Source organism: Drosophila gunungcola, unplaced genomic scaffold (assembly GCF_025200985.1).
Source record: "Drosophila gunungcola strain Sukarami unplaced genomic scaffold, Dgunungcola_SK_2 000040F, whole genome shotgun sequence".
Taxonomy (NCBI): Eukaryota; Metazoa; Arthropoda; class Insecta; order Diptera; family Drosophilidae; genus Drosophila; species Drosophila gunungcola.
Genome location: NW_026453210.1, coordinates 415,760 through 438,276, shown reverse-complemented (window position 1 = coordinate 438,276; position 22,517 = coordinate 415,760). Strand labels below are relative to the sequence as shown.

At 42.4% G+C, this 22,517-nt stretch overlaps 2 protein-coding genes across 4 annotated transcripts in view; both read right to left on the bottom strand.

Moving 5' to 3' along the window:
- Nucleotides 1-22,517, bottom strand: part of LOC128263976 (DEAD-box helicase Dbp80) — a 283,996-nt gene that overhangs the window by 135,611 nt on the left and 125,868 nt on the right. The gene's annotated exons all lie outside the window — the stretch shown is intronic.
- LOC128263981 (uncharacterized) lies at nt 2,061-6,017 on the bottom strand. 2 transcript variants are annotated; one of them, XM_052999268.1, is made up of 3 exons: nt 5,775-5,798; nt 5,478-5,703; nt 2,061-2,321 (listed from the first exon to the last, which is right to left on the bottom strand). In XM_052999268.1, the coding sequence occupies exons 1-3, from the start codon at nt 5,783-5,785 to the stop codon at nt 2,274-2,276; spliced, it is 285 nt and encodes a 94-aa protein (XP_052855228.1). In that variant the 5' UTR covers nt 5,786-5,798; the 3' UTR covers nt 2,061-2,273. The 2 variants fall into 2 exon arrangements, with proteins under 2 accessions (XP_052855228.1, XP_052855227.1); XM_052999267.1 differs by having other exon boundaries at nt 5,478-6,017.

The window sequence follows — 22,517 nt, the reverse complement described above, 5'->3', positions numbered from 1 at the left end:
ATTCATAAAGATTTTAAACTAGAAATAGAAAATAAGGTTTTATTAAAAAACGATACAGGTCATAAATTAGATAACCAGTATTAGGACCCCATGTAGTAATTGAAATCAATTAAAAATAAAGAGCAGATAGAACATAAAGATAGTTTAAAACCGTTTAATTCATAGAACATATAATTCCCAAATTTTATTAAATTTTATTGATCTGCATTAAACACTTTACTATTTTGTTAAGTATAAATTTGTTAAAGTTTTATTTTTTAACAAAAACCGGACTACTTTATTAATTTACTTCATTAAAAGGTATTAATTTTTGTGTGGACTCCGCCCAAATGCAGAGTTATCAAAGTAAAACGCCCGAGTTGTTCCGATCTCTAATATGCACTGATTTTAATGTTCAAGTTTGAGCTTGCAATGAGCGATATGTACATGTGTGAGCTATATGTATAAGAGCGAATTAAAAATGCAAACATATGATTACAGTGAAGGGAAATTAAGTAGTACAAGTTGGCAAAGAATTCAAATTAACCAATTGTTTTTAAAAAAAGTTATTTATAAACAAACAAACAAGCACCAATTTGCTCAGGCAGGGGCGCTATCTTGCAGATGGGTCTACGAATGGTTCCATTTTTCACCTTGATCTCGGCCGCTCTTACTCGTCCATTAGCTCCAACAAGGTTTTGGTGATGCGACCCAGGATCCACTCCTTGGGAGGTGTATTATCCTCGTGAATTATTACAATTTGACCAATTTGAATGTTGGCATCGGGTTTGAGCCATTTGGAGCGCGCCTGAAGTGTGTGTAAATAATCACGCCTAAATAGCTCCCAGAACTGCTGCTTCAAGTATGTTGCGCGCTGCCACCGCGTAAGATAGAATGGTCTGCTCTCGTCAATTGAAGGCTCCGGAACAGACATCAGAGAGGACCCAATCAGCAGGTGCGCCGGGCGAAGTGGCTCTCCATCGTTCGGGTCTTCGGATAGGGGTGCCCTTGGTCTTGAGTTTAAGATTGCCACCGCCTCGATTGCAATCGTTTAAAGCTTCTCGTACGTTAGCCCAGTGTTGCCCAAGTTTTTGATCATCAAGGTCTTCATGGACTTCACTGCGGCCTCCCACAAGCCGCCAAAGTGGGGAGCTCGCGGAGGGATGATGCTGCTGAAGCTATGTACATTCAATGTGTTGGCTTCGTCAAACAGCTGCTGCTTAAAGTCATTAAGCTGAGATCGTGCCCCGACGAAATTAGTTACATTGTCACAATAGATGCGTAGTGGGACACCTCTGCGACTGACGAAGCGCTTTAAACAAAGAATAAAGTTATGAGTAGACTGATTGGAAATGAGTTCTATGTGGGTTGCTTTTGACGAAAAGCTTATAAAAAAGGGCCATGTATGCTTTATATGGAACTTTGCTTCGAATGCGGTATGATGTGGCAACGGTCCACATAGGTCGAATCCAGTTACAAAAAAAAGGTCGTTGTGAATGAAAGCGATCACCTGGAAGTGATCCCATTATTTGTTCCATTATACGCGGCTTATAATGGTAATAGTGTGTGCAGCGCCGTACAATCTTTCGAACGATTTCTGTGGCGTTTACAATCCAAGCCTGGAGTCGCAGAATTCCAATGAGAGCCTTTGGTCCAGCGTGCATGTGCTGCCGGTGCAGATATTCAACAAATTTTAATGTTAAGCAATGATCCTTTGGAAGAAGAACAGGAAATTTGGCATCGAGTGAAATGGACGCCTTGGCTTTAGAACGGTTTGATCCGTCAATCGCTGCTAGGAATGAATTTAGTTTTTGAAACTCGGGTTTTAAAATCTTGTTTCCTTGAGCTGCTGGATTTCGTTGAAATAGGTCTTCTGCTAGATATGTGCAATTCAGTTGCTGATGTATTAATTACATCGACTACTTTCAATTTCCTGTTAGCCTTGATTCGGTTGAAGACGCGCAACACGAAAGCTATGACTCGCAAAATGCGCCGATAGGATGAGAACTTGTTGATAATGTAATCGAATACATCTTCTTTGCTGACACTATCGGTACATGTGAGTACTGTTGATTTCCGCATCTCCAACTCTTCCTCGGTGTCCTGAGAATTTTGCACAAGTTGAGGACATCCAGATAAGTTAAGAAGCTTGGTCCATATAGTTTCCATAAGCTCAGATGCTGCGCAGCATCTTGACACTATGTCCATGGGATTGTCCTTGCCCAGAACGTGCCTCCTAGTAATGCTTGAAGTGGTTGATTGCATCTCAGAAATCCGGTTGGCGACAAAACAGTTCAGCCTGGACGAGTCCATGGATAGCCACTGTAGAACAATTCTTGAATCTGTACAAAAGAAAACGTTATTAATGTAATTTTCAAATTTTTCCTTAACCTTGGCCCATGTTTGACACAATAAATATGCGGCGCACGGCCGCGGCAATGAAATTGCCTTTATTTAGACTTTAGACTTTAGACTTTGCGATAATTAATATTGATTTGAACTCCCCATTTAAGTTTGTTCGTAGATATAGGCAACAGCCATAAGCTCGCTGCGACGCATCTGAAAATTCGTGTATTTCCGATAGATTTCCTGGTGACGAGTTAATAAATCTTGGAATTTCGATAGTTGGAAAATTGTACAAATCTTCTTCGATTCGCTTTCACTGGGAAGCTCAGAGGGAAGTGGATCGTCCCAGTTTAGACGGTGCATCCAAAACTCTTGGACCAATATTTTGCATCGAATAACGACTGGTTATACGAGCCCTAGCAAATCGTACAGGTGAGCTACAAGTGAAACGATGCTCCGCTTGGTGATGACAGTGATTGTAGGTAGTGTATACCTAAAATAGAACACATCTAGTTCGGGCTGCCACGCGTGCCCAATGTCTTCGTTACATCTTTGGTATCAACATTGAATTGAAACTCTGCTCCATTGCCTTCTATTTTGCTTGTGTTCCATTTTGCAAGCTCTAATCCAGCCTTAGAAAGTATGCTGGTGACCTCTGCAGCCTTGAGATGAAGCCCTTCGACACTGTCTGCTCCAGTATGGAGGTCATCGACGTACATCTCTTCCTTAAGTACGGCTGCTCCGATGGGAAACTGCTTTGAGAAGTGATCCGCAATATATTTCAAGCACCTGATTGCTAGAAATGGTGCGCAGGACATGCCGTACGTAACAGTGCTGAGCTGAAACAATTCCAGAGGCGCAGCAGAGGATTCTCTCCAGAGAACAAGTTGATACATACGATCGTCTGGTGATACTTCAAACTGGTGATACATCTTGCAGATATCCGCTACAAGTGCATGACGATGTAAGCGAAAGACTAGAAGTGTTAAGATAAGATTTTGCTGGATGCTTGGCCCAATCATCAACAACAAAAAAAAGTTCGACGTTGTTTTGCACGATGCATCAAACACAAAACGCAGCTTGGTAGTCGTGCTTTCTGATCTAAGGACTCCATGATGCGGGATTACATAATGGGTCTTCTGCGAGTCGAAATCAGATGCCAATTGCATGTGATTCAGAGCTATGTATTCCTTCATGATTTCCACTTACATCTCTCTTATCAACGGGTTGCGGCTCAACCTGCGTTCATTTTGAAGAAACCGGGATTTGGCTATTTGAAAAGGCTTTCCTAGCTTGTGAAGGTTCTCTTTAAAGGGCAAGCAAACTTGGACCCGTCCAGATGTTAGAAACTTTGTGTTTGCCAAATAATGCCGTTCGCAATCCTCCTCTTCTACGGTGAAACAATTATGGTGCGAATCAAACTCCTCTATTAGCCAAAACCTTTCTGATGCATCTGGCAGCTCCGTGGAACGTGCCATGTTGCATGTGACGATTTGTGATTGCGGAATTTCAGAAACCTTTTCGCCAACGATCCAACCAAGTGCAGTATTGACCAGGCAAGGAAGGCCAGGACCCAGAGAAATTTTGCCATTTAAAAGTAAATCAAAAAACTCTTGTGTGCTGATGAGTAAATCAATCTTGTGTGGCATGTAGAATCCTGGATCTGCAAGGTCAATCTCTGTAGGTATGTTCCATTTTGAAGTGTCAACGAAACGCTCTGGTTGATTAAGCGACATTGTCTTCGCTAAAGCGAGTTGTAAATGCCATCCATTTACTGATAGTCGTGATCGAATAGTTGTTGAGACAGAAAACCTTATCTGCGTTCTGACATCACCTATGCCAGAAATGTCATACTTCTGTCTTTCGAATCTGAGCTGAAGGAGCTTGGCCAACTCTTCAGAGATGAAATTTATTTCAGAGCCTGAGTCAAGCAAAGCTCTGGCTGGCTGAAATATTCCGAACTTATCCCTAATCAACACTACTGCCGTAGGAATTAAAGTGCGCCTCAAATGACGCGCAAGCATGGAAACCGCATGTGTGGGTTCCTGCTCCTGCTGAGAACTGTGGGCAACAATCTGTGTTGCTTGCTCTGGATGAGCAGTTGTATGAAGAATAGTGTGATGTAAGCCTTGACAAACGCGACATCGCGATCTACTTGGACATCTGCTCGCCAATTGGCCGATGCGCAAACAATTTATGCATGGAGCGGACTGCTTGATGAAAATAAATGTATCCTGCCAGTCTAGTGAACTAAATGAAGAGCACTGAGTGAGAGCGTGATCAGTAGCAGAACATTTTTTTAGAACCACCCTGTGCCGCAACAAAGGCTCTCCTATTCTGTGTGATCATTTCTTTTGGCCTCTCATCAGATGATCGTTTAACACTGCTCTCCAAATATTGACAGTGACGGCTTAAACTGCGGTAACAATCCTCCCAAGTAGGCAACACTTCGTATATTACGTTATTTTTCAAAAGGAGGAAGATGTAGTGTGCATGCATACAGAGTACACACTGTACCATCGGCAACAATGTGATCCAAATCTGCAGGATCAGCAAACGTAATTTGACCACACACGCTACAGCGAGTGATAAGTCGCGCCAGCTTATTCCCACAGTTGGCGACGGCAACAATTATATCCATGTATGCACATATTTCTTCTCCGTCTCTCTCTGTGAGCGCCGCTCTCGGAGGTAAACATAAGCTAAAACATAAGGCGGTTGCGGCGCTGCCCGCTTGACCGACAGCGCCGACTGCGCAGCAGACAGAACTAAGCTAAGCGAAGAACAGAGGCCGAGGCACTCGACAAATGACAGCGAACGATAAACAGAATAAAGAACTAATTTTAATAAAATATAAAAAGTGCATCATAAAATATTTTTGGTGTGAACAGTGGGAATGTAGGGCATCGTTAGTTTTGACCTGCATCGTTAGTTTCCACCTGCCATTAATTCCGTATTATTTTCGGCTCCCGAGTCGGAAACGTGACTTTTGGGAGGAACTCAGTGAGATGTGCCGAAATTACGCAAACCGCTCCGGGGTCAGTGATCACGACCGGGCCTGGGTGCGTATTCGCAAATCACACCGGGTGATCCTCGTAGAGCCGCACTCTTACGGATCCACCACCACTAAGACTATGTACCAGAACAATTACCCGGATATTCTTCCTTGGCGATGTTTCCTCGAGAGTCGTCGCAACGCAAGTGACTGGCCGGAGGCCGGGCCTCTGCCTATATAGGTGCCGGTTAGTGTGACCAGATAGGACGATGACGATAGTCCCGTTTTGGATAATCGGGTCATAGGCGATGATTATCGGCGAATGATAACTCCGTCGAATAAGTGTGACCGGGTGTTGTTGACTTTGGGCGAGGGTTTGAAAACTGTAAAAATTACCAACAATACCCAAAACCAAATTATTCGTGTCGGTTCGGTCAAAAAAAATTAAATTCACCAATATTTCATCGCTGGAAATTTTCTGCCGTTTCTTGAGTTGCCCCAAACGTTTCTGCAAATTTAATTGCTTAATTTGCTGCTGCCGCCAAATGGAAGTAAAAAAGGAAGTTGCAATTATCAAGTCGGCCAACCAGGTATAGAGTGCTAAAAGTTGAAAGTTAATCTGTGGCGTTTTGTCAATTGTGTTTTGGCCCATCTTTCAACTTTTTGCATTCGTGTAAAAATCGGTAGATAGTGAGCATTCTAACCAAGAAATAAAAATTTGCATGTACTAACAACCAAAATTCTGCAATAAACATATTATATTTCGAATTATATGTGAATCGCTTTGGCCCATAAACAAGCAAATAAAATAATCGTCGTCGACCCAATTAGTGCGAACTTAATTCCCCCAACTTTCGTCGTAGTGAGCACCAATTTAGGGCATGAACAAAACAGCTGGAAAAAAGTGCAAATTGTGAAAAGTGTAGCTCTCAAAAATTAGCGGCAATAACTTTCGCCGCATTTTGTCTGAACATTTTCCCGCGCCTTTCAGAATTTTCCCGCGCCTTTCCAATTTTTCCGCGCTTTTCATAATTTTTGCGCGCATTTCGGCGTCAGGTTTATATATTCGTTGCCCTTAGTTATAGGTCAGTGTATCATTCTCCGTTAGCATTTGCCTAGGAAGAGCCGCTAGCCGCGTACACATACACACGCACACCGACACCGCTGTCGCTATTTCGAGTTATCTTTGGTCGTTTTCGTTCTCGATCGCTGCAGCAGTGCAATTTTCGGTCTGCCTAAACGTTTGTTCGTTTTTTCGGTACGCTTGAGCTTGAGCGTTAGCTCCCCTACAGTGCGTGCGTGCGGCATATACTGTCGCAGGGTTTATATAAAAAATATATAAAACCCTATTTAGATATTTTTCGCTGTAATTATGTTATATTACTCGTTGATTTTTTATTATATTATTTAACAAATAAATAATTTAATAAAAATAAATATTTAACACCTCTTCGATACCAACAAAATAAATACAAATAAACGCAATGGCAACTAAGGATATCGAAGAGCTTAAACACTAACGAGATGTTTGCAAGAAAAGTATTAACCGAACTTATCGCCATTTAAAAGAAGCTATATTATCAGTAAATCCGGTCAAGCTTTAGTGTCGATTAGAGATTCTAAATACGCACATTGAAAATCCTTCACTTTTGCGAAACCAAATAGAAGTGAAAGATACAAAAGATGTAGATGTAGATGAAGAGATGGCTGTAATGACAAAGTCATTGCTGATTTTGATTTTAAATAAGTGCAAACAAAATAATATCGAGAAATCCGTTCCGCCAGAAAATTGCCCGCCTCAATGCCGTCTACCGAGCGTTGCTCTCCCAACTTTTAGCGAAAAACACTCCGAATTTAAAAATGTTATAAAGATGACACTTTACACGATATTGAAAAATTCTATCATTTAATTTCGTGTTTAGCTGGAGACGCTTTAGGAACAGTTCGGGCCTTTCAGGGCACTGCGGAAAATTATCCCAAAGCCCTTGCTAGCCTGAAGCGGGTGTACAATAATGATTGTCCTATTTTTTTTGACAACATATCGACACTTTTTAATTGTATGACTCCTTGCTGTATATTGGGGATGATGCTTTACTAATGCTATTTCAATACATCTGGTAATGAGCAAGGTCGATGCAGGAACTAAAAGAAAATGGGAAGAACAGTTAGATTATACTTCGCTTCCACTTTGGAGCGAATGTGAGGCGGCCCTCAACAGGCGATACCAACACATGGTAGCGGAAGAGGGTTCCAAGCCCAAAACTGTTCAGCAGAACCAATCTAACCCTAAGAAGAATGAAAATAGGAGTTTTTCGTTTATCGCTGCCAGGACCGACTCTGTTCAATGCGTGTATTGCAACTCAGCTGAACATCAGATTGGAAACTGCGCTTCCTTCGCAGCCCTAACAGTTCAGCAAAGATTCGATTTCGCTAAAAGAGCACCCTTATGCATTAACTGCTTAAGTAAGGGTCACACGGTCAAAAAATGCAAATCGAACAGATGTAGAGTGTGCAATTCGCCACATCACATTTTGCTACACATATATTCCCCAAACACAAATCTCGCGTTGCCACCCCCTTCTCAGCTCATGCAGGAGTCTCCATCCACGTCGCATGTTTTGCATGCGAATGCATCGGATCGAGTCATTCTTGTAACTGCTGTTGTGAGCGTCCAAACCAAAAGCGGCGAGTTTGTATAAGCTCGATGAGTTCGCTCAGAGGCTCAAAATTACAAGAGAGGACGTGTGCACGAGCTTGCGAGGCATTGGTGGAACTAATGGCCAAGCCACAAAAAAAAATACACACGATTGTGAAGTCGCGAGTAGGGAACAGTCAATTGTCGTCCGATTTTTGGACTATGAAAAGTATTTCTGGTTATCATCCGGATCAAGCGGTGAACACCAGCGGAGGGGTGCCTGAAAATATTCAGTTGGCAGATCCGTTCTTCTTCAAGCCCCAAAAAATAGATATGCTTATCGGCGCTGATACATTCTTTGAACTTCTATCTATTGGCCAGATAAAGCAGGGGCCTGAATTCCGCATCTTACAAAAGACAGTTCCCGGCTGGAAAGTTTCAGGGAGATGTGCCTCTGGAAATAATGAAAGCGCGAAGGAAGCTGCCAGGAGGAAGCGTTGGAGTCAATTGACACAACCCTGCAGAAATTTTGGTCTGTGGAGGACTTGCCACACAAGGCTAAAGTCCATACTCGTGAGCAACAACTCTGTCAACAACACTTTGAGAAAAACACTCAAAGATTGTCGTCCGGTAGATTTTCAATTCGTTTGCCTTTTAAATCTGACCCAAATACCCTTGGTTTGTCATACGAAGTTGCGAAACGTAAATTTTTGTCGCTAGAAAGGAAATTGTCAAAGGACCCTTCGCTTAAGAAGATTTATCTTGAATTCTAGGAGGAATATGTTTTTAATGGGCCACATGTCCTCCACCAATGACAAAATTCCGAATACTCCGCACTATTTCATTCCGCACCAATGCGTTCTACGGCCACAAAGTACTTCAACTAAGTTGCGAGTAGTTTTCGATGCACCGAGACATACTTTCACGCAGGTAGCGTTGAATGACATCTTGATGGTAGGCCCAACTAGCCAAGAGGAGCTGTACTCGACTCTGCTTCGGTTTAGATTGCATAAGTTTGCCCTTGCGGTCGACGTCAAAAAGATGTATCGCCAAGTGATGGTGAACGAAGCTGATCGAAACTTCCAGCTCATAGTATGGAGACGAGATCCTTCTGAGTCCCTGAAAATCTTTAAGTTAAACACCGTTACATATGGAACTTCGCCAGCACCCTTTCTGGCGATTCGGTGTTTAATGCGGCTAGGAGAGATGGCGCAAGAAACTCATCCAAAAGCCGCAAAGGTTATTCAGAATGATTTTTATGTTGACGATTTGTTGACTGGCGCCGGATGCGTTGAGGACCTGCAAAGCCTTCGAGACGAAGTTTCTCAGGTCTTGCAAGAGGCAGGCTTTGAATTGGCAAAGTGGTATTCAAACTGCCCAGAGTTATCCGCATCTGATAGCGCTGTAATGCCACTTATGGCAGACTCAGACGTAACCAAGACCCTTGGCGTGGTTTGGTTACCGGTTAAAGAGTATTTCAATTTCGGTTGGATTTTTTCCTGGATCTTCGCGCGACAAAACGAAATATTTCGTCGGTGACTGCTCGACTGTTCGACCCACTTGGCCTCTTGTGTCCTTTGGTCACAAAGGAAAAGATGTTGATGCAGGAACTGTGGCTTCGAAAATTAGATTGGGACGAGTCGCTACCGATGCAGTTGCTTACATCGTGGGAGACGTTTAAAGCGACGCTTCTGCAGCTGCCTAAAATTAAGGTATCGCGATTCGTCAGCACAAGATCCCGATTCAAATACATGGTTTCGCTGACGCTTCCATGTGAGCGTATGGAGCGTGCATCTTCGTTCGGACTCAAACTGCTGAAGGTTTGAAAGTCTCTTTATTGACCGCATAGCATAGCATCCCTCAAGACGAAAACTTTGCCTCGCCTTGAGCTGTGTGCAGCTCACCTTTTAGCAGATCTCTATAATCGTGTCAGGCCATTGCTAAATTGTCCCATTGAGAATGTTTTCCTGTGGACAGACTCCGAGATCACTTTACACTGGATCAAAACCCATCCCTCGTCGTTGTCGGTTTTTGTTTCGAACCGGGTCGCAGACATTTAGGAGTGGTCGGAGAAAGCAATTTGGAGACACGTTCCCACGAAAGTCATCCCAGCAGACATAGTGTCCCGAGGATGTGACGTAAAGGAGCTTACAACGTCCATTTGGTTCGGTGGGGCTTCGTTCTTGCTAGACTCAGAAAATAATTGGCCTGTAAATAAACATTTCGAACTGCCGGTTGATGTAATGTCGATGGAGCTACGCAAATCGGCAATAGCTCTCGTAGTCAGCCCAGAGCCAAATTATGTGCTTCAGAAAATAGAGTCTTTTTCGTCGCACCTGAAGCTTCTGAGAGTGTTCGTGTGGGTTTTTCGTTTTATTCAAAGGTGCAGAAAGGTGTCGAAACTCTTTGAAAAAAGAGAACTGGATTTCGCTTTTGAAAAAATTGTCGAATTCAGGGACGACATAAGTAAAATTCGGAAAAATAAACCGGTAGCAACGAATATTAAAAGTTAAACCCTTTTCTTCAGGGAAATAAATTAGATTGGTGTTCCTCGACATTGCTACGAGTTGGGGGTCGGTTATTGAATGCTCCTATCCCGTTGTTGCTGTCTAAAAGCTCACAGTTCGTCAGATCCTATGTGTCATACCTGCACGTTACGAACTGTCACTCTGGCCCACGAGCCCTCGTAAGTCGTCTGCGCGAGAAAATATGGCTAGTTAATGCTCTCCGCCCGTTTAATTTGTGTGGTCCCTTCAGCACAACGTATCGTATCCGAGGTAAGCCACCGTACAAGTCGTACGTGGCCTTGTTCCAAAGCGGTCCACTTAGAATTAGTGTCTGATGCGTTCTTGTTGTCATTTCAAAGGTTCGTGAGTTGTCGCGGGATTCCGGAGAAGGTGTGGTGCGACAACGCCACCAACTTCGTTGGCGCAGATCGCAACATGAGAGAGTTCCGAGCCCGTCACAAAAAGGATGCGAGTTTGCGTTCATACCGCCCAGAGTACCGCACTTCGGCGGACTATGGGAGGCAGGTGTGAAGTCTGCGAAGCACCTGTTCCTTCGGACGGTAGGCCAAGACCTCTTGACCGCGGAGGAGCTTGGAACTCTGCTCACCAGCGTGGAGGCCGTGCTCAACTCCAGGCCCCTCGGAGCTCTAAGCAGCGACCCGAATGACGGCGAAGCCCTGACCCCCGTGCATCTGCTCATCGGCGGCCCTCTTCTGGCCCCACCATCAGCGGCGCTCCCGGACCAGATCAGCATGACCTGCTTGGCGATGGCGAGTTGTTGCGTTTCTCATGCAGAGGTTTTGGCAGCGATGGTCCCGGGAGTACATCTCCAGCCTCCAGCAGCGGTCCAAATGGCACCAGGGGGAGCCCAACATCGTCGTGGGAGCGCTCGTTGTCGTCGCAGAAGACAACCTTTCGCCCCAGCAGTGGAGGATAGGACGAGTGGTAGCGGTGCACGCCAGCGCCGCTAGCAAGGTTCGCGTGACGGACGTCAGGACGCAGGACGGGGAGTATCGGCGAGCTGTCCACCGACTGGCCCTGTTGCCTGTTCTGGGCTGAAGGACGTCGTCCCTTTAGAGGGGGCGGTGTTTGCGCACTTGGCGCTTGTATTTTAGATCACTAGTTGTAGGGCGAGAGCGGGAGCCAACAAAGCTTTCGTCCGTTCGCTTCTTGCGCATTCGCCCCGTCTCTCGCCACCGTAGCATAAGTTAGGTTCTAAGAGAAATTATTGAAATATTAAAGTTAGTGATCAATCGAAAGTCATTGTAACCACTCCTATTCGTCGTCATGTTTTCGAAATAGTTTCTTCACAAATAACGCAAAATAAATCGTCTCGAACTACTGCAGTCAAAAGTTTTCGCGTCGTTAATACAAAACAGTATTAAATTTTCAACATCATAACCAAACATTATTGCCACACAGCATAATAGCTAAGGTCCAACATGTCTCAGAGAAATATGACATACTTTTGCGGTTTGCGGGTCGGAAACGCTTCCTTCTGCCTGTTACATACTTTTCAACTAATATTATAATTTCAAACTATTTTATTTCTATATTACTTGTTAGCCGGCTCGAGGTCAGGATGTTGAAAAAATAACACAATTTTTAATTTTGGTTATTTGTCAATATATTTCGGATGCTCTTCGGCAACCGTCTCCAGGACAACTTTAAAATAAGAACAACGATTTTTATACTCTTCACAAACAGAAACAATTTACATTTGACATACATTTAATTTACACGTCTGCGTCTGGTGATGTGGAGTTGTTAACTAATTTTTCTTTCTCTAGTAAATGTCTATATACTTGAGCTCAATTGTCAGTGTCCGTTTTGTAGTTCATCCATATGTCTGTACGTGTTTTTACAATATGTAGCATTTCTATGGTGAATCGTTTGGCATAGTGTTATTCTTGAGTTAAGATACTCGCCTCTTCGAAGTTCGGAGAGTGATTATTCTTGGCACAGTGGGACATGAGTGCTTTTTTTTGAGCGTTCGTATGGTGTCTAGCTTTGAAGTCCGATTTATGCTGTGCTAGTCTAGTTTTTAGTTTTGATTTTGTTGTTCCTATAAATATTTTGTTGCATTTTTCTTTGTTGTTGCCGTTGCACGGTATTTTATATATAACGTCTTTTTTGTCAATTTCATTTATCTTTGATTTTGTTCTGTTGTATATAGATTTTAATGTGTGGTCCGGTTTATGTGCGATGCTTATGTTTTCTTTGTCGTAGCATTCCGATTTATCTACACGTTCGGATAATGAGGGACAACAAAAAAACAGCTGATTGGTTTGTAAACAAAACGGACCCAGAGTTCCCGCCAGCAATACAATCACTTTTGGCGAAGGGTCCAAAGTTCGCTCTCCCAATAGAGAAGAAGAAATTCCCTCTCTTAAAATACATTGCGGACGGAGAGGAAATCCTCAAAACTATTAATGACAATGAGAAAGAAGAGGAGCGAAACCAATTCTTTTTCCTTATCAAAGACCACAAAACATCAAACCAAGAAAGTGCATTTGATCGTGCAATACTAGACACAGTGGGACAAGCAAGGAGATTTCTTAAAAAAATGACGATATTTTAATATTGACCTCAGACAAAGGCAACAAGACGGTAGCTATGAACAAAGATGACTACAACCAAAAAATGAAGGACATATTAAGGGATATGAACACATGCAGGACCTTAAGGAAATACCCCACCTCTAGACTACAAACAAAAAATAACGAAATAGGGACAAACTATCAAAAATGGAACTTATCTCAAGAATCTAAAGAAATAAGTTGACAACCACCACAGATTTACCACCAACAATATATGGACTACCCTAAATTCATAAAGAAGGAACCCCTCTACGACCAATCTGCTTCTCCATCGGATCACCATCCTATGCACTATGCAAATACATAATTGACATATAAAAAAACATAACAATAGACTCCAAATATAACATAAAAAATTCAGAAGAATTCAAAGACAAAATCAACAACACATATATTGTCGACGATGAAGTTTTAATTTCATTTGACGTAATTGCATTATTTCCGAGTATACCGACAGATCTAGCTCTGGATATAATTAAAAACAAATGGACAATAATACAAAAACACACTAAAATACCGCAAACAATATTTATGGACATAATAAAATTTTGTATTCAATAAAACAGATATTTCAAATTTGAAAACAATTTTTACACATAATTAAAAGGAATGCCTATGGAATCGCCAGCCTCACCGGTCATTGCAGATATTGTAATGGAAACTCTCCTGAACAACACGTTGGAAAAACTAAGACGACCTCCAAGATTACTGACAAAATACGTAGATGACCTGTTCGCAATCATTCAAGAGGATGACATTAAAACTACACTGATCATGCTCAACTCTTTCGCCAATAATATAAAATTTACAAACGATTAATTAGCTTATTTGGACTCAGTAATAATTAGACGTGGAAGCCGATTAAAATTAAAATGGTTCAAGAAACCAATTGCGTCTGGACAAATCATCAATTTCAACTCAAAACACCCAAAACAAATGATAATAAATACAGCTAGAAGCTGTATTCAGAGAATGCTCAAAATTTCAGACACGGATTACCACGAAGAGACGACTCAGGAGATAAAATCAATTTTGACAGACAATGATTTCCCAAGACACATGATAAAAACATTATTATCGGAACACAAAACAACAAAACAAAATAGCGGTAAGAACAGTCAAAACAAAAAATATATGTCAATTACATACGTCCCGGCATTATCCGAACGTGTAGATAAATCGGAATCCGAACTTCAGAGAGGCGAGTATCTTAACACAAGAATAACACTATGCCAAACGATTCACCATAGAAATGCTACATATTATAAAAACACCTACAGACATACGGATGAACTACAAAACGGACACTGACAATTGCATTCATTTATATAGACATTTACTAGGGAAAGAAAAATTAGTTTACAACTCCACGTCACCGGACGCAGACGTGTAAATTAAATGTATGTCTAATGTAAATTGTTTCTGTTTGTGAAGAATATTAAAATCGTTGTTATTATTTTATAGTTGTCCTGAAGACAGTTGCCAAGGAACATCCAAAATATATTGACAAATAACCAAAATTAAAATTGTTTTATTTTTTCAACATCCTGTCCTCGAGCCGGCTAACAATTAATATACGTTAGAAAGGTCGCCAAAACCAACCAGACTATTTTTTTTCTCTAAGTCTCTGTAAGCAAGTAACGTTAGTGAGATTCTTATTCTAGAATTATCCATGGCCTACGCAGAGACCGCATCTGTTTACCCTTAGCGGGAGAGCTATATTTTGACCCACGCACAGATCCATTGGAAAGTAATAAAATTTTGAAGGCTCAAGGTAACAAATGCTCCCTTGCGTGGTTTGGCTATCATATCGTAAATTATGGATTTAGATTGATTGACAAAGTGACATGCACAGAGTTCATAAAGTCTTATAATTGGGCATGAATAAAACAGCTGGTAAAAAGTGCAAATTGTGAAAAGTTTAGCTCTCAAAAATTAGCGGCAATAACTTTCGCCGCATTTTGTCTGAACATTTTCCCGCGCCTTTCAGAATTTTCCCGCGCCTTTCCAATTTTTCCGCGCTTTTCATAATTTTTGCGCGCATTTCGGCGTCAGGTTTATATATTCGTTGCCCTTAGTTATCGGTCAGTGTATCATTCTCCGTTAGCATTTGCCTAGGAAGAGCCGCTAGCCGCGTACACATACACACGCACACCGACACCGCTGCCGCTATTTCGAGTTATCTTTGGTCGTTTTCGTTCTCGATCGCTGCAGCAGTGCAATTTTCGGTCTGCCTAAACGTTTGTTCGTTTTTTCGGTACGCTTGAGCTTGAGCGTTAGCTCCCCTACAGTGCGTGCGTGCGGCATATACTGTCGCAGGGTTTATATAAAAAATATATAAAACCCTATTTAGATATTTTTCGCTGTAATTCTCTCGGCACTTAGCTCCCTTACACTGTGTGCGATCGTTATATTACTCGTTGATTTTTTATTATATTATTTAACAAATAAATAATTTAATAAAAATAAATATTTAACACCTCTTCGATACCAACAAAATAAATACAAATAAACGCAATGGCAACTAAGGATATCGAAGAGCTTAAACACTAACGAGATGTTTGCAAGAAAAGTATTAACCGAACTTATCGCCATTTAAAAGAAGCTATATTATCAGTAAATCCGGTCAAGCTTTAGTGTCGATTAGAGATTCTAAATACGCACATTGAAAATCCTTCACTTTTGCGAAACCAAATAGAAGTGAAAGATACAAAAGATGTAGATGTAGATGAAGAGATGGCTGTAATGACAAAGTCATTGCTGATTTTGATTTTAAATAAGTGCAAACAAAATAATATCGAGAAATCCGTTCCGCCAGAAAATTGCCCGCCTCAATGCCGTCTACCGAGCGTTGCTCTCCCAACTTTTAGCGAAAAACACTCCGAATTTAAAAATGTTATAAAGATGACACTTTACACGATATTGAAAAATTCTATCATTTAATTTCGTGTTTAGCTGGAGACGCTTTAGGAACAGTTCGGGCCTTTCAGGGCACTGCGGAAAATTATCCCAAAGCCCTTGCTAGCCTGAAGCGGGTGTACAATAATGATTGTCCTATTTTTTTGACAACATATCGACACTTTTTAATTGTATGACTCCTTGCTGTATATTGGGGATGATGCTTTACTAATGCTATTTCAATACATCTGGTAATGAGCAAGGTCGATGCAGGAACTAAAAGAAAATGGGAAGAACAGTTAGATTATACTTCGCTTCCACTTTGGAGCGAATGTGAGGCGGCCCTCAACAGGCGATACCAACACATGGTAGCGGAAGAGGGTTCCAAGCCCAAAACTGTTCAGCAGAACCAATCTAACCCTAAGAAGAATGAAAATAGGAGTTTTTCGTTTATCGCTGCCAGGACCGACTCTGTTCAATGCGTGTATTGCAACTCAGCTGAACATCAGATTGGAAACTGCGCTTCCTTCGCAGCCCTAACAGTTCAGCAAAGATTCGATTTCGCTAAAAGAGCACCCTTATGCATTAACTGCTTAAGTAAGGGTCACACGGTCAAAAAAATGCAAATCGAACAGATGTAGAGTGTGCAATTCGCCACATCACATTTTGCTACACATATATTCCCCAAACACAAATCTCGCGTTGCCACCCCCTTCTCAGCTCATGCAGGAGTCTCCATCCACGTCGCATGTTTTGCATGCGAATGCATCGGATCGAGTCATTCTTGTAACTGCTGTTGTGAGCGTCCAAACCAAAAGCGGCGAGTTTGTATAAGCTCGATGAGTTCGCTCAGAGGCTCAAATTACAAGAGAGGACGTGTGCACGAGCTTGCGAGGCATTGGTGGAACTAATGGCCAAGCCACAAAAAAAAATACACACGATTGTGAAGTCGCGAGTAGGGAATAGTCAATTGTCGTCCGATTTTTGGACTATGAAAAGTATTTCTGGTTATCATCCGGATCAAGCGGTGAACACCAGCGGGTGGAGGGTGCCTGAAAATATTCAGTTGGCAGATCCGTTCTTCTTCAAGCCCCAAAAAATAGATATGCTTATCGGCGCTGATACATTCTTTGAACTTCTATCTATTGGCCAGATAAAGCAGGGGCCTGAATTCCGCATCTTACAAAAGACAGTTCCCGGCTGGAAAGTTTCAGGGAGATGTGCCTCTGGAAATAATGAAAGCGCGAAGGAAGCTGCCAGGAGGAAGCGTTGGAGTCAATTGACACAACCCTGCAGAAATTTTGGTCTGTGGAGGACTTGCCACACAAGGCTAAAGTCCATACTCGTGAGCAACAACTCTGTCAACAACACTTTGAGAAAAACACTCAAAGATTGTCGTCCGGTAGATTTTCAATTCGTTTGCCTTTTAAATCTGACCCAAATACCCTTGGTTTGTCATACGAAGTTGCGAAACGTAAATTTTTGTCGCTAGAAAGGAAATTGTCAAAGGACCCTTCGCTTAAGAAGATTTATCTTGAATTCTAGGAGGAATATGTTTTTAATGGGCCACATGTCCTCCACCAATGACAAAATTCCGAATACTCCGCACTATTTCATTCCGCACCAATGCGTTCTACGGCCACAAAGTACTTCAACTAAGTTGCGAGTAGTTTTCGATGCACCGAGACATACTTTCACGCAGGTAGCGTTGAATGACATCTTGATGGTAGGCCCAACTAGCCAAGAGGAGCTGTACTCGACTCTGCTTCGGTTTAGATTGCATAAGTTTGCCCTTGCGGTCGACGTCAAAAAGATGTATCGCCAAGTGATGGTGAACGAAGCTGATCGAAACTTCCAGCTCATAGTATGGAGACGAGATCCTTCTGAGTCCCTGAAAATCTTTAAGTTAAACACCGTTACATATGGAACTTCGCCAGCACCCTTTCTGGCGATTCGGTGTTTAATGCGGCTAGGAGAGATGGCGCAAGAAACTCATCCAAAAGCCGCAAAGGTTATTCAGAATGATTTTTATGTTGACGATTTGTTGACTGGCGCCGGATGCGTTGAGGACCTGCAAAGCCTTCGAGACGAAGTTTCTCAGGATCTTGCAAGAGGCAGGCTTTGAATTGGCAAAGTGGTTTTCAAACTGCCCAGAGTTATCCGCATCTGATAGCGCTGTAATGCCACTTATGGCAGACTCAGACGTAACCAAGACCCTTGGCGTGGTTTGGTTACCGGTTAAAGAGTATTTCAATTTCGGTTGGATTTTTTCCTGGATCTTCGCGCGACAAAACGAAATATTTCGTCGGTGACTGCTCGACTGTTCGACCCACTTGGCCTCTTGTGCCTCTTGTGATGTTGATGCAGGAACTGTGGCTTCGAAAATTAGATTGGGACGAGTCGCTACCGATGCAGTTGCTTACATCGTGGGAGACGTTTAAAGCGACGCTTCTGCAGCTGCCTAAAATTAAGGTATCGCGATTCGTCAGCACAAGATCCCGATTCAAATACATGGTTTCGCTGACGCTTCCATGTGAGCGTATGGAGCGTGCATCTTCGTTCGGACTCAAACTGCTGAAGGTTTAAAAGTCTCTTTATTGACCGCATAGCATAGCATCCCTCAAGACGAAAACTTTGCCTCGCCTTGAGCTGTGTGCAGCTCACCTTTTAGCAGATCTCTATAATCGTGTCAGGCCATTGCTAAATTGTCCCATTGAGAATGTTTTCCTGTGGACAGACTCCGAGATCACTTTACACTGGATCAAAACCCATCCCTCGTCGTTGTCGGTTTTTGTTTCGAACCGGGTCGCAGACATTTAGGAGTGGTCGGAGAAAGCAATTTGGAGACACGTTCCCACGAAAGTCATCCCAGCAGACATAGTGTCCCGAGGATGTGACGTAAAGGAGCTTACAACGTCCATTTGGTTCGGTGGGGCTTCGTTCTTGCTAGACTCAGAAAATAATTGGCCTGTAAATAAACATTTAGAACTGCCGGTTGATGTAATGTCGATGGAGCTACGCAAATCGGCAATAGCTCTCGTAGTCAGCCCAGAGCCAAATTATGTGCTTCAGAAAATAGAGTCTTTTTCGTCGCACCTGAAGCTTCTGAGAGTGTTCGTGTGGGTTTTTCGTTTTATTCAAAGGTGCAGAAAGGTGTCGAAACCCTTTGAAAAAAGAGAACTGGATTTCGCTTTTGAAAAAATTGTCGAATTCAGGGACGACATAAGTAAAATTCGGAAAAATAAACCGGTAGCAACGAATATTAAAAGTTAAACCCTTTTCTTCATGGAAATAAATTAGATTGGTGTTCCTCGACATTGCTACGAGTTGGGGGTCGGTTATTGAATGCTCCTATCCCGTTGTTGCTGTCTAAAAGCTCACAGTTCGTCAGATCCTATGTGTCATACCTGCACGTTACGAACTGTCACTCTGGCTCACGAGCCCTCGTAAGTCGTCTGCGCGAGAAAATATGGCTAGTTAATGCTCTCCGCCCGTTTAATTTGTGTGGTCCCTTCAGCACAACGTATCGTATCCGAGGTAAGCCACCGTACAAGTCGTACGTGGCCTTGTTCCAAAGCGGTCCACTTAGAATTAGTGTCTGATGCGTTCTTGTTGTCATTTCAAAGGTTCGTGAGTTGTCGCGGGATTCCGGAGAAGGTGTGGTGCGACAACGCCACCAACTTCGTTGGCGCAGATCGCAACATGAGAGAGTTCCGAGCCCGTCACAAAAAGGATGCGAGTTTGCGTTCATACCGCCCAGAGTACCGCACTTCGGCGGACTATGGGAGGCAGGTGTGAAGTCTGCGAAGCACCTGTTCCTTCGGACGGTAGGCCAAGACCTCTTGACCGCGGAGGAGCTTGGAACTCTGCTCACCAGCGTGGAGGCCGTGCTCAACTCCAGGCCCCTCGGAGCTCTAAGCAGCGACCCGAATGACGGCGAAGCCCTGACCCCCGTGCATCTGCTCATCGGCGGCCCTCTTCTGGCCCCACCATCAGCGGCGCTCCCGGACCAGATCAGCATGACCTGCTTGGCGATGGCGAGTTGTTGCGTTTCTCATGCAGAGGTTTTGGCAGCGATGGTCCCGGGAGTACATCTCCAGCCTCCAGCAGCGGTCCAAATGGCACCAGGGGGAGCCCAACATCGTCGTGGGAGCGCTCGTTGTCGTCGCAGAAGACAACCTTTCGCCCCAGCAGTGGAGGATAGGACGAGTGGTAGCGGTGCACGCCAGCGCCGCTAGCAAGGTTCGCGTGACGGACGTCAGGACGCAGGACGGGGAGTATCGGCGAGCTGTCCACCGACTGGCCCTGTTGCCTGTTCTGGGCTGAAGGACGTCGTCCCTTTAGAGGGGGCGGTGTTTGCGCACTTGGCGCTTGTATTTTAGATCACTAGTTGTAGGGCGAGAGCGGGAGCCAACAAAGCTTTCGTCCGTTCGCTCTTGCGCATTCGCCCCGTCTCTCGCCACCGTAGCATAAGTTAGGTTCTAAGAGAAATTATTGAAATATTAAAGTTAGTGATCAATCGAAAGTCATTGTAACCACTCCTATTCGTCGTCATGTTTTCGAAATAGTTTCTTCACAAATAACGCAAAATAAATCGTCTCGAACTACTGCAGTCAAAAGTTTTCGCGTCGTTAATACAAAACAGTATTAAATTTTCAACATCATAACCAAACATTATTGCCACACAGCATAATAGCTAAGGTCCAACATGTCTCAGAGAAATATGACATACTTTTGCGGTTTGCGGGTCGGAAACGCTTCCTTCTGCCTGTTACATACTTTTCAACTAATATTATAATTTCAAACTATTTTATTTCTATATTACTTGTTAGCCGGCTCGAGGTCAGGATGTTGAAAAAATAACACAATTTTTAATTTTGGTTATTTGTCAATATATTTCGGATGCTCTTCGGCAACCGTCTCCAGGACAACTTTAAAATAAGAACAACGATTTTTATATTCTTCACAAACAGAAACAATTTACATTTGACATACATTTAATTTACACGTCTGCGTCTGGTGATGTGGAGTTGTTAACTAATTTTTCTTTCTCTAGTAAATGTCTATATACTTGAGCTCAATTGTCAGTGTCCGTTTTGTAGTTCATCCATATGTCTGTACGTGTTTTTACAATATGTAGCATTTCTATGGTGAATCGTTTGGCATAGTGTTATTCTTGAGTTAAGATACTCGCCTCTTCGAAGTTCGGAGAGTGATTATTCTTGGCACAGTGGGACATGAGTGCTTTTTTTTGAGCGTTCGTATGGTGTCTAGCTTTGAAGTCCGATTTATGCTGTGCTAGTCTAGTTTTTAGTTTTGATTTTGTTGTTCCTATAAATATTTTGTTGCATTTTTCTTTGTTGTTGCCGTTGCACGGTATTTTATATATAACGTCTTTTTTGTCAATTTCATTTATCTTTGATTTTGTTCTGTTGTATATAGATTTTAATGTGTGGTCCGGTTTATGTGCGATGCTTATGTTTTCTTTGTCGTAGCATTCCGATTTATCTACACGTTCGGATAATGAGGGACAACAAAAAAACAGCTGATTGGTTTGTAAACAAAACGGACCCAGAGTTCCCGCCAGCAATACAATCACTTTTGGCGAAGGGTCCAAAGTTCGCTCTCCCAATAGAGAAGAAGAAATTCCCTCTCTTAAAATACATTGCGGACGGAGAGGAAATCCTCAAAACTATTAATGACAATGAGAAAGAAGAGGAGCGAAACCAATTCTTTTTCCTTATCAAAGACCACAAAACATCAAACCAAGAAAGTGCATTTGATCGTGCAATACTAGACACAGTGGGACAAGCAAGGAGATTTCTTAAAAAAATGACGATATTTTAATATTGACCTCAGACAAAGGCAACAAGACGGTAGCTATGAACAAAGATGACTACAACCAAAAAATGAAGGACATATTAAGGGATATGAACACATGCAGGACCTTAAGGAAATACCCCACCTCTAGACTACAAACAAAAAATAACGAAATAGGGACAAACTATCAAAAATGGAACTTATCTCAAGAATCTAAAGAAATAAGTTGACAACCACCACAGATTTACCACCAACAATATATGGACTACCCTAAATTCATAAAGAAGGAACCCCTCTACGACCAATCTGCTTCTCCATCGGATCACCATCCTATGCACTATGCAAATACATAATTGACATATAAAAAAACATAACAATAGACTCCAAATATAACATAAAAAATTCAGAAGAATTCAAAGACAAAATCAACAACACATATATTGTCGACGATGAAATTTTAATTTCATTTGACGTAATTGCATTATTTCCGAGTATACCGACAGATCTAGCTCTGGATATAATTAAAAACAAATGGACAATAATACAAAAACACACTAAAATACCGCAAACAATATTTATGGACATAATAAAATTTTGTATTCAATAAAACAGATATTTCAAATTTGAAAACAATTTTTACACATAATTAAAAGGAATGCCTATGGAATCGCCAGCCTCACCGGTCATTGCAGATATTGTAATGGAAACTCTCCTGAACAACACGTTGGAAAAACTAA

What these genes read in the sequence shown, in the direction of transcription:
- LOC128263981 (XM_052999267.1), bottom strand. Translation starts at nt 5,972, where the DNA reads ATGGGCCAAAACACAATTGACAAAACGCCACAGATTAACTTTCAACTT. An exon ending in CGCCAAGGAAGAATATCCGG is followed by an intron (nt 2,322 to 5,477) that starts GTAATTGTTCTG and finishes TCTTTTGTACAG; the next exon opens with ATTCAAGAATTGTTCTACAG.